The sequence below is a fragment of the Callithrix jacchus genome, chromosome 6 (assembly GCF_049354715.1).
Source record: "Callithrix jacchus isolate 240 chromosome 6, calJac240_pri, whole genome shotgun sequence".
Taxonomy (NCBI): domain Eukaryota; kingdom Metazoa; phylum Chordata; class Mammalia; order Primates; family Cebidae; genus Callithrix; species Callithrix jacchus.
This window is the reverse complement of record NC_133507.1, coordinates 50,231,369-50,244,547: the sequence shown is the minus strand read 5'-3', so window position 1 is coordinate 50,244,547 and position 13,179 is coordinate 50,231,369. Positions and strand designations below refer to the sequence as shown.

At 35.9% G+C, this 13,179-nt stretch overlaps 1 protein-coding gene across 10 annotated transcripts in view; it reads left to right on the top strand.

The window, feature by feature from the left end:
- The window catches only part of SESTD1 (SEC14 and spectrin domain containing 1), a 158,352-nt gene extending 145,568 nt beyond the window's left edge, over positions 1 to 12,784 (top strand). For 8 of the 10 annotated variants that reach the window (XM_078327327.1, XM_035304431.3, XM_078327328.1 and 5 more), the window contains one exon: positions 5,462 to 12,784. In XM_078327327.1, the coding sequence (XP_078183453.1) occupies positions 5,462 to 5,591 (130 nt within the window). In that variant the 3' untranslated portion in view covers positions 5,592 to 12,784. The remainder of the gene's footprint in view (positions 1 to 5,461) is intronic. The other 2 variants (XR_013518855.1, XR_013518856.1) reach the window with 1 other exon arrangement.
- Positions 12,785 to 13,179: the final 395 nt, after the last annotated feature.

Here is a 13,179-nt window from a genome sequence, read left to right as displayed (position 1 = left end):
AGGTGTACCTGAATGTGACAGAATGAATCCAAGCTGGAAAACACTCTTCAGGATACTATCCAGGAGAACTTCCCCAACCTAGGAAGGCATACCAATATTCAAGTCCAGGAAATACAGAGACCACCACAAAGATATTCCTCAAGAAGAGCAACCCCAAGGCACATAATTGTCAGATTCACCAGGGTTGAAATGAAGAAAAATGCCAAGGGCAGCCAGAGAGAAAAGTTGGGTTACCCACAAAAGGAAGCCCATCAGACTCACAGCAGATCTCTCAGCAGAAACCCTGCAAGCCAGAATAGAATGGGGGCCAATATTCAACATCCTTAAATAAAAGAACTTTCAGCCTAGAATGTCATATCCAGCCAAACTAAACTTCATAAGTGAAGGAGAAATAAAATCCTTTATGAACAAGCAATTGCTCAGAGATTTCATCACCACAAGACCTGCCTTACAAGAGCTCCTGAAAGAAGCACTAAACATAGAAAGGAACAACTAGTACCAGCCACTCCAAAAACGTACCAAATGGTAATGAGCATTGACACAATGGAGAAACTGCATCAACTAACAGGCAAAACAACCAGCTAGCATCAAAATGGCAGGATCAAATTCACACATAACAGTATTAACCTTAAATATAAATGAGCTAAATGCCCCAATCAAAAGACACAGGCTGGCAAATTGGATAAAAAGTCAAAACCCATCAGTGTTCTGTTTCCAGGAAACCCATCTCACATGCAAGGATACACATAGGTTCAAAATAAAGGGATGGAAGAAGTTTACCAAGCAATTGGAAAGTAAAAAAAAGTAGGAGTTGCAATCCTAAGTCTCTGATAAAATAAACTTTAAACCAACAATGATCAAAAGAGACAAAGAAGGACATTACATAATGGTAAAAGGATCAATGCAACAAGAAGAGCTAACAATCCTAAATATATATGCACCCAATATAGGAGCACCCAGATTTTTAAAAAACAAAACAAAACAAAAAAAGGAACTTGCTTTATGTAAGACAGTCTTCCTCTGTCGCCAGGCTTCAGGCTGGAGTGCAGTGGCGTGCTCTCAGCTCACTGCAACCTCCACTTCCTGGGTTCAAGCAGTTCTCCTACCTCAGCTTCCCGAGTAGCTGGGACTGCAGGCACATGCCACCATGCCCAGCTAATTTTTGTATTTTTAGTAGAGATGGGGTTTCACCATGTTGGCCATGATGGTCTCCATCTCCTGATCCAGCCTCACAAAGTGCTGGGATTACAGGTGTGAGCCACCAGGCCTGGCCTATAAAGCAAGTTCTTAATGACCAACAAAGAGACTTAGAGTCCCACACAATAATTGTGGGAGACTTTAACACTCCACTGTCAATATTAGACAGATCAACGAGACAAAATTAACAATGATATCCAGGACTTGAACACACATCTGGACCAAGCAAACCTAACAGATATTTACAGAACTCTCCACCCCCAATCCACAGATATACATTCTTCTCAGCACCACATCACACCTACTCTAAATTGACCACATAATTGGCAGTAAATCACTCCTCAGCAAATTCAAGAGAATGGAAACAATAATAAACAGTCTCTTAGACCACAGTGTAATTAAATTTGAACTCAGGATTCAGAATCTAACTCAGAACCACACAACTTCATGGAAACTGAACAACTGGCTCTTGAATGTTGACTGGATAAATGATGAAGGCAGAAGTAAAGATCTTTCTCAAAACCAACATACAAAGACACAATGTACTAGAATCTCTGGTACACATTTAAAGCAGTGTCTCGAGGGAAATTTATAGCAATAAATGCCCACATGAGAAGTAAGAAAAGATCTAAAACTGACACTCTATCATCAAAATTAAAAGAGCTAGAGGAGCAAGATCAAAAAACTCAAAAGCTAGCAGAAGACAAGAAATAATTAAGATTAGAGCAGAACTGAAGGAGATAGAGACACAAAAAACCCTTCAAAGGAATCAATAAATCCAGGAGATGGTTTTTTGAAAAGATCAACAAAATAGCTAGAACACAGTCAGATTAAAAAAAAGAAAAGAAGCAGCAAATAGATGCAATGAAAAATGATAAAGGGATATTACTGCTGTTTCCACAGAAATACAAACTACCATCAGAGGTCACTACAGACAACTCTATGCACATAAACCAGTAAACCTGAAAGAAATGTATAAATTCCTGGACACTTGCACCCTTGCAAGCCTAAACCAGGAAGAAGTCAAAACCCTGAATAGACCAATAACAATGGCTGAAGTTGAGGCTGCAATTAATAACCTACCAAGCAAAAACAGCCCAGGTCCAGATGGGTTCACAGCCAAATTCTACTGGACATATAAAGAGGAGCTGGTACCACTCCCTTCTGAAACTATTCCAAACATTCTAAAAAGAGGGAATCCTTCCCAGATCATTTTATGAGACCAACATCATCCTAATACCAAAACCTGGCAGAGACTCAACAAGAAAAGAAAACTTCAGGCCAATATCCATGATGAACACAAATGCAGAAATCTTCAATAAAATACTGGCAAACTGATTGCAACAGCACATCGAAAAGCTTATCCATCATGATCAGTCAGGTTTCATCCTGGGGATGCAAGGCTGGTTCAACAAATGCAAGTCTATAATTGTAATCCACCACATAAACAGAACCAAAGACAAAAACTACATGATTATTTCAATAGAGGCAGAGAAGGCCTTCAGCAGAATTCAACAGCCATTTATGCTAAAAATTCTCAATAAACTAGGTATCAATAGAACGTATCTCAAAATAATAAAAGCTATTTACAACAAACCAACAGCCAATATCATAGTAATGGGCAAAAACTGGAAGCATTCCCTCTGAAATCTGGCACTAGACAAGGATGCCGTCTCTCACCACTCCAATTCAATATAGTATTGGAAGTTCTAGCCAGAGCAATCAGGCAAGAAAATGAAATAAATGGTATTCAGTTAGGAAAGGAGGAAGTCAAATTGTCTCTATTTGCAGACAATATGATTATATGTTAAGAAGACCCTATCATCTCAGCCCAAAATCTCCGGAAACTTAGCAACTTCAGCAGAGTCTCAGGATACAAAATCAATGTGCAGAAATCACAAGCATTCCTATACACCAATAACAGACCTAAAGAAAGCCAAATCAAGAACAAACTGCCATTCACAATTGCTACAGAGAGAATAAAGTACCTAGGAATACAGCAGGATGTAAAGAACCTCTTCAAGGAGAACTACAAACCATTGCTTGAGGAATTAAGAGCGGACACAAACAGAAAAACATTCCATGCTCATGGTTAGGAAGAATCAATATTGTGAAAATGGCCATACTGCCCAAAGTAATTTACAGATTCATCGCTATCCCAATCAAGCTACCTATGACCCTCTTCACAGAACTGGAAAAACCCACCTTCAACTTCATATGGAACCAAAGAGAGCCCCCATAGCCAAGTCAATTTTAACCAAAAAGAACAAAGCTGAAGGCATCACACTACCTGACTTCAAACTATACTACAAGGCTACAGTAATCAAAACAGCATTGTACTAATACCAAAACAGAGGTATAGACCAATGGAACAGAACAGAGGCCACAGAGGCAACGCCACACATGTACAAACATCTGCTTTTTGACAAACCTGACAAAAACAAGCAATGGGGAAAGCATTCCTGTTTAATAAATGGTCGGGAAAACTGGCTAGCCATGTGCAGAAAGCAGAAACTGGACCCCTTCCTAACACCTTACACTAAAATTAACTCCAGATATATTAAAGACATAAACCTAAGACCTAATACCATAAAATCCCTAGAAGAAAACCTAGGCAAAACCATTCAGGGCATAGGTATAGGCAAGGACTTCATCACTAAAACACCAAAAGCATTGGCAACAAAAATCAACATAGACAAATGGGACCTAATTAAACTCCAGAGCTTCTGTACAGCAAAAGAAACAATCATTAGAGTAAACCGGCAGCCAACAGAATGGGAGAAAATTTTTGTAAGCTACCCATCCGACAAATGGCTAATATCCAGAATCTACAAAGAACTAAAACAGATTTACAAAAAAAAAAAAAAACATTCAAAAGTGGGTGAAGGATATGAACAAACTCTTTTTCAAAAGAAGATATATATAAGGCTAACAAACATATGAAAAAATGCTCATCATCACTGGTCATTAGAAAAATGCAAATCAAAACCACATTGACATACCATCTCATGCCATTTAGAATGGCAATGATTAAAATATCTGGAGACAACAGATGCTGGAGAGGGTGTGGAGAAATAGCAACACTTTTATACTGCTGGTGGGAGTATAATTTAGTTCAACCATTGTGGAAGGCAGTGTGGCGCTTCCTCAAGGACCTAGAAATAGAAATTCTATTTGACCCAGCAATCCCATTACTGGGTATGTATCAAAGGATTATAAATCATTCTGTTATAAAGACACATGCACGTGTATGTTCATTGAGGCACTATTTACAATAGCAAAGACCTGGAACCAACCCAAATGCTCATCGATGATAGACTGGACAGGGAAATTGTGGCATATATACATCATGGAATACTATGCAGCCATAAAAAACGATGAGTTCATGTCCTTTGTAGGGACATGGATGAATCTGGAAACCATCATTCTCAGCAAACTGACACAAGAATAGAAAAATCAAACAGTGCATGTTCTCACTCATAGGCAGGGTCCTATGAGTGAGGAAGGGGACACAGGGAGGGGAGCATCAAACACTGAGGTCTGTTGGTGGGGAATAGGGAAGGGACAATGGGGGTAGGGAGGTTGGGGAGGGATAACATGGGTTGATAATGCCAGATATAGGTGATGGAGATGGAGGCAGTAAACCACATTGCCATGTATGTACCTATGCAACAATCCTGCATGTTCTTCACATGTAGCCCAGAACCTAAAGTGCAATAAAATATATATATGTGTATATATATGTGTGTGTGTGTATATATATATATATAAAATCTTCCAGCTTTAAAAATACTCTGTGAATCTGAATACAGTATTTGTGATTAGAATAAATTAATGATTTTATCTGTTAATGTACCAAACAATGTCATAACATTAAGAAGAATATTTATTTTGCTTGCCAGCTGTATAGAAAAGTGGTGTCCCCAGCCAGTAGCACTTAAGTACATGTACAAATTTGGGGTTTGTATATGCTTCAGGACCCACATATCTACCATGTTTCATTGTTCAGTTTGTTGCTATTATCATAAGTACACATGATATAACTTTTATACCACTAATATATGTATTTTATGCGATTTAAAAAAATGGTATTTTTTCCTGCTGAATTTCCTGCTCAAAGAAAAACAGTATGAATACTAATGAACTGATACATAGGCTATCTCATGTAGATTTTTTTTATGGTAAATTTTTGCTTCTATTTGTATTCACTGCAGTTAATACATTTGTATTAATCTGAGGTTTTTCTGTGTGTTTTGATTTTTAGAACCGAACAATATTTTGGGAGTCCAAGTGACATGGCTTCTACTGCAGAACACATCAGAGACAGGATGAAACTAGTTAGTCTCAAAAGGCAGCAGCTGAGACATCCTGAAATGGTGACCACAGAGAGCTAATAGACACCAGCTACCTACAGATTTGCAGTTTGTAATCCCGCATGTTATCAACATAATATATAGCATTAGCCACAACACATTAAGATGCATTTCACAGCCAGAATAAGCCTCATTTCTTTTCATGACATTCCTCTCTACACGTTAACACCTTGCTACTACTAAGGCATAATTATTTAACATGCTTCGAGGCTATAAACTCCAAGTATCTTAAAAGAAGGAACTATAAACATTGCACTGAAAACTTGCTTTAAAGCTTTATCTGACCTGTCAGTTTGTAGATGAACAACTGATAATAAGCTTTCAATGGTGCTAATAAGAGTAGGAGTTATCTTTAAAAAAAAAAAAAAAGTTGCCCTTCCTCCACAGGTGATTTAGTAAATTTAGACAGTAGTTAAACTCTTATTAGTAGACAGTGGTGTCCTCAAAATTTTACTTTGTAATTCTTCAGAATTGATTATTTTTATTGTGTCAATATGGAGAAAACCTTTCAGATCTTTGATATATCATAGTCATTAAAAGACCTTTTCTTATTTGTATTGATAATGTATTAAAAGTTGTTTGTGCTTAATAAAAGACTTCTTTAAACATCTTATTTAATTTAGTAGTTACATCCTATTTCCAAACATGAGTGCCTTATTTAAAAGGGCATTCTTAGGACTGTGAGGATGGTTTAGTATTTGTTTTTTCATGGTGGTTGCATGTATTTTAGACAGGAAATTCATATGTAAGCATGTATATATAATAAATAAGCATGTTTTATGAAAAATTATTGTGAAGAACAATTTAGATCTCTAAGAACTTATTAATAATGGAATACTATTTCTAATTTTTCTCTTCAACTTAAAAAATATTCTCAAAATTATTAACTACCCTGAAGATACTTTGTCTTTAGGGGAGGAGGGCTGATGAAGAAGGCATACATAATTACTTCAGTGTAATCCTTTATATCAAAGTAATCTTTCTGGAACTAAAATAGCAATTGTTAATAAATTTAGTTTCTCATAGTCTAAAAGCAAAATAAATTCTGAAGTAGTCCAATAACAGAACTGTATGACTCCTTTAGAAATAAAATTTATCATGAAATGCTAGTGCTTTTAAGTTTGTATTAAGTTTAAATGGTAAAATGCAAATATTATTTAAATTTTGTGTATTTTTATTTCAGAAAATGCTTTTTAAAAGATTAAAAATTATTATTTAGGCTTGTAGTCATTACAAAAGTATAAATGAGTTGTATACTGGTTCCTTTTGTGGTCTACAAACATGTTGAAGTAACCTTCAATGCAAAAAAACACCTCCCTATTAACCTGTTAGTTTTTCCAGCCTTCTTCACTGATAGACTTCTTGGAGAATCCACATCCAGTGCCCCTACATCTTCACCACTCACTACGTAGCACCTCACAGTCTGGTTTTACACAGCACTCTAATGAAACTGTTCTTTTGAAAGTCAACAATGGGCTCCCAGTTACCAAACCAAATGGTTTTTTTTCTCTGTCTGAATCCCTTACCCTTCTCTCTCTGCAACATTTATACCATTATTCCTAGACAGTGTCTCCTTCCTTGAAGATGCTATCCTCTGAAATAACTGTGAGTGCAGTCGCATAACGCTTACTTAAGATGTGCCTGCTGAACATATGCTCTCTCAGATCCTGTCCTCAGAATGCTTTTGGCTCTTCTCTAGGTATCTCATCCTTATGGTTGTTATTTTATACCAATGTTCTGGATTACATATCTGGCCCAGAAATCTAGACTTGTCCTTCTTTTTAATTGCCTACTTGACATTTCAACCTGGATTAAAGATTTACCATATTTATGACCTTTCCCTCCGGAAACAGTTAAAGTTAATGGTGCAGTCTTTTTTCTAGTCAAATGTGCCAGGAAATCTAGGGCAAAGTTCAACTGCTCCCTCTTGTCTTATGTGGCTGCTGCTTCTGAGAACATTCAGGAAGTTCTTTCTATACTTAATAATCCTCTCACTTCTTTGGGGCTTTACTGCTATGAATATGAACTTTTGTGACTATTCATTTCAGTCTTCACGATGGTGCTAGTCACATTCTACAGTTTATGTCTGTACCCACTAAGCTCTTTTGAGGGAAGGAGTCTTGTCTTTTCCTATTCCCAGTTCTTGCTCATGCATAACAGATGCCGAGTCCTCCTAAATATGAATGCTGTATTATAGTTATTAGTAATAATCCCTGTTATATTGCAGTCTGAAGTATGTTTTAAACATACTTATTTTTTGAAGTTAGAACTGACTTACAAGTGAAGCTATTCACAAGGAAGTCATTTGGTATTTTAGATACTTAGACACTTACTACTCTAGATATTTAGTTATACTCAGTAACTAAATATCAATACTCAATATCTGTTTCTTCTACTGAATTTCAGAGTAGTTAGAATATTTTTATTAAGACTTTGCTAGAAAGGAACTGGTTTGTTACAATTCTACCATCAACTCATGGAGTTATAATTGCCAAACGAGTTAATTTTTATAGACCTTAAGCTATCCTGTCTACAAAAAGAGTAAAATAAGGTAGGATCGATAAATATTATTTGTAAATTGAGTGTTTCACGTGAGGCCAAATAGGATTTTAACATAATGAATATTGTTGCTCTTCATCTGTACATTTGCTGCTACTTTCATATGTGTATTGGTACATACACAGAGTTATGAATGAAAATCTAGTAATGCCCTAATGTGACTTTTTTCCATAGGGAGTTCACGTAAAGTGAACATGTGAAAGAAGTGACTGCAGTGTGTTTGAAATCACAAGCTGTTTCTATGTCATAAATTAACATTGGCCTGCAAATAAAACTTTGAAAGAACCACTCATTTCTAATTGGCTTATGTTACAACCTCCCACATTCCTTTAGCCCATCTCAGGGAATTATTGAAGTGTTGGCAGGGCTAGTTTTATTTTGTTTTTTGTTTGTTTTTCAGTGGTGGTAGTTGTTTGTTTTTTTGGTTAGAGGAATTTGTTATTTTTCTTTTGTCTTCTTGTTTGCTCCTGTGTAAGGCTCCTGTGTAATGGCACTTTTGGCATCTGTTCTTCACACATACCTAACTCAGCAGAGTTATGATGCAAAAATGATAACTTCATTTTAGGTCAAATTGGCTTTGTTCCCAGTCCTCACGGTTGGTGACTTTTTAGAGTGACTCACTGGTGATGAAACTGTTCAGCCTGCCAGCTGGGATACTGATGGCAGGTCTAGGCTTCACTGCTATGTAGAATATTGGATACTTCTTACTTTATAGAAATTTACATTGGCTACTGCTCCCAGTGTTAACTAGTCTTAACGTGTTTGTTATTTCATTATCTTATTAGTTGACATATGGAGTGGTATTATTATTAGTATCATACTCCGTAGCATGAGCATGACAGTTAAGTTACCTTACTGATAGTGATGAGTAAACTATATTCTCTGATCTAAACACATTATTACCAATGTGATTATGAAGTTAGCTGAATCTATCTCACTATGTGGTCTACATTCGAAGAAACAATTTAGAATTCTCTATTACATTGTAAGGTACTTGCCAATAGAGATTGGGCATTATTATATACTCCTCCCTTTCTCACATCCTACCCAAAGTACACAAGGCCATAGTAAATTACTGTTGCTACTAAAAACCAAACATACTGTGACTGCTAATGTCCTTTACATCTTCAGCGTATAGGGAATGGTACAGGCAGAAACAAACACCAGTAAGTATATAATCATCAGTAGTGAGATCTGTATCATTAGGCTGTCTTTGCTTAAGCCCCCAAAGGAAAAATTCTCTAGCATTAAAAACATGGCTGAACATAGCTTAACAGTTAACCTAATTAGTAGACTTACTGTTAACTTTCAATCCTAAAAATGAGAAGCTTTTGTTGGGAGTAGAAAATACACTCTGCTGGTATATACAGCAACCAAAACCCTGATGAGGTAAAATGAAGTCAAAACTTAATATTTGACATTATTTGACTTTCCTACATGCTACTGAAAAGTCTAGGTTTAGCTAGGAAGCATAAATAATGGCAAGACTTACAGAGAGAAGAACATACAAAACAAGAACTAGAATGAATATAATGGAAGGTGTTTGGAGCTTAAATACTTGGCTTCAAAAATCTGGCTTTGCCGTTTACTATGATCTTAGTTAAAAAGAAATCTGAATTTATCTGGGGCTGTAAAATAGTGAAATACCAATTTCAAGAATAAAATATGATATAAAGAAGTGTTGAAACCAAAATATCAAGAAACAGAATGGAAGGTATCATTGCTATAACTATTTTTTCAGATAGAAAATAGAGTATTTATTCTTTCTGTTGTCCCACATGACAAGTACGGGATGGTGAGGAAATGGCACATTGCTTACATGCACCGCACCTTAGCGCCACCACCTTCACCCTTACCTCCAGTTTACTGGTATATCAGAATATATATTCAGAATTACACACTGAAGATACAAAAGATATAATTGGTAAGCTTATCAGTAAATAACAAGACTTTGAAATCTGATTAATTAGCTGTTTTTATGGGAAGATAATGGACCAGCAAGATGGAAAACAAGTGATGAGTATCATCTCTTTTGAGATTGATAGGGTGTGACGTAACCCCATTAATAGACACAAGTAAAAGGAAGTCATACTAGGAGTGGGTATTAGTGAGTGAGCACCAACCAGTAGAAACAAGAGCATAAATCTGTTATTTATGAAGTATCCTAATACTGAGGTAAAAAGAACAAAGCATGACAAGACCACAATTAGTGCTGTTACGGTTAGAGAGGAGCAGTCTCTAGGTAAATGCAGGCAGTGATGACTGATCCTGTAATAGGGACATAGAACTAAGGACACTCTGAGCTGACATAAATTCAGGGGAGTCTTTAAGACTGAAAGAGGTTCATGGGTACGACACTTAATATGACCCAATATCACTGCAGAATTTCCAAGCAAACATGAAAGCTTGAGAATAAACACTAGTCCTGTACTTCAGGAAAAAGCAGAGCCTGTACTAGAACATGAAGAACTTAGAGATCAAAAGACAGAACTGTGACTAAAGATTATTTTTATTAGAGAACTTTATGAGGCTATATATATAATTCCTATGTGTAATTTTATAGGAATTCTTAACTGAAAATAGTTACCAACTGCTAGTTATCAGGAGAAGTGGTATTAGGGATTTTAACTTAGGCATGTAGAAAACTCTGACAAAAGGGCTATTGAACTGAAGCCAGCTCCCAGTGAATCTTCAGGAGGCACTTTAGAAGTCTTTCCAAGCTGAATACCATGTCTTTAGGGTGTCCAACTGTGTCTGTCTTTGGGGAGAAATGAGAGATGATTGAATGCCTTTCCACTTAGATCACAGTGGTCCATTCACTGTCACCAAGCCTCGAATCTTTTCTATTACAGTATCAGATTCTTTTTCAGTCTGGAAGTTAGGGTAAATTAAAAAAATCTATGTTTGATTTTTTTCTCTTAGGAATGTTTTCTCATCTTAACTCTATGTTATCTTTATGGCCAAAAATTTGCTCAGAATATATCACCTATATATATATATTATATTTGTAAAGGTGTGAGAGGTTCAAAATATCATTTTGACAATTATAAACCAGAGTAGGTTTGAGAACTGATTGCTCACATCACACTTATGAATATTCTTTCAGAAGCCTTTGAGTTAAATTTATTTCTCAATGGACACTTAGAATTTGATGATTATACTGTCATAAGATCAATAATGAAATTCTCAGCAACATTATTTGGTAAACATTGCACCCTATATTTTTACCCAAAATTTTGCTAATGAAAATTTTTAAATACATAAAAAAGTTAAAATAATTTGATAGTATACTCACTAGATGCTAATTAGCATTACCTGTACTTGCTTTGTCACATATTCATCAGTTCATATTATTTTGGATGCATTTTAAATTGCATATAATTAACTAGAGTTTATTGTTGGCTTGATTTTTTTACTTCATATTAGCATACAATGAAGTGCATAGGACTTATGTGTTCACTGAGGCTTGGCAAACACATATATTGCTAATGGAAATATGAAACATCACCACCCTAAAACTATATAAATAGATTCACACAACAGGTATGTTTTTCTACAGGCTTCACTAGTTTTAATTTCTGTTTGTTTTTTATTGCTGAGTAGTATTCCACTGTATGACAATATTATAGTTTGCTTATCTAATTTCCAATTGATAGATACCTGGGCTGTTTCCAGGATTGGCTGTTATAAATAAAGCTGCAATGTTCATTCTTATATAAGTCTATGTGAACATAGGTTTTCATTTCTTTGCAGTAAATTCCTTGGATTACAATTGCTGGGTCACAGGGTAGTTTTAAAAGAAACTGCCATACCTTTTTCCAGTGCAGCTTTGTTATGCCCTCTATTTTATATTTTGATGTGCATAACGGTGTAAACTATTTTTATGATCCACATTGGAATATTAGAAGAAGCGAGTTTGGGATAACAATGGCATTGTTCATGGTGGAGGATGACAATTGGTGTTATTTGAGGAAAGCAAAGACATGTCTGCCCCAAACAGCTCCTCAAGGGCTTCCTATGCCTGAAACTTTAGCAATATTTCACTCCTTGAATTAGGTTAACTAGAAGAAACAGCACTGGTTTGTTTATGTTACTAACTTTCACCACCCGTTTTCAGTAGGTAAAGTAAGACTGATCATTGAACAGAAAGGGCTATTTTGTGATGTGGTTGAGGGGGTAGTGGAAAACATGTGTTGCTAGTAAGTTCCAGGGACAGCAATGTGAAAGAGCCACCTGGGCAGGGAAGTCCCTCACATGGTGGGCAGAAAAGCAGAAAACGGAGTGGAAAGAATTCTACCTCACAGTTTTGCATAAGGGATAGGTATGCTTTTACAGGACATTTTAGCCTTTAAAAATAATATTTTCAATATTGTCTCTTTATTCAGTATCACCCAGCTGTAGTTCTTTCACACTCTGATGACTTTCTTATCCACTCTGTTTTACCTCTCCCAGCTATTCTATTACATACAGCAGTCACCTGTATTAGTCTATAAAATTATAATCATATGTATGTTTCTAATGCTCATTTTCAAAAATATGTATGGTTTATTCAATTTTTCCTATTAAAATCTTAAGGGCTGGGAAATTTGGCTTCTACTGTAAATCCTTATAATGTTCCACAGATTGTAAATATGCAATAAAAATGTTAAAAACTATAATGGCAGCAAGTTTGGATATGTATTTCTTTGATATATTGTCACTTTGGACAGTAAGTTTGATTTCTATTAATAAAAATTGTTCACAAAATCTAGGAAGAATTAAGTCACACTGGTATCTATAAAATAATCTGGTGAATTCTGCATCTTTGAATCAATTCGAATTATTTTTTGCAAAGTTTACATTTCTTCGAACAATATTATGCAAAATATTTAATTAAATAAAAAATGTAACTTGTATATTCTGAAATAACCTGGAGTCTTAGAAGACAGAGGCTTCTCCTTCCCCCTCCTGTGACCCCAATGCCCCTTCCCACAGGCTTGGCACAGAAGTTCAGTGCTTCCTCTAGGTCTTGTGTTGTCAGAAATAGGTTCTCACCATAATAGATAGTGGT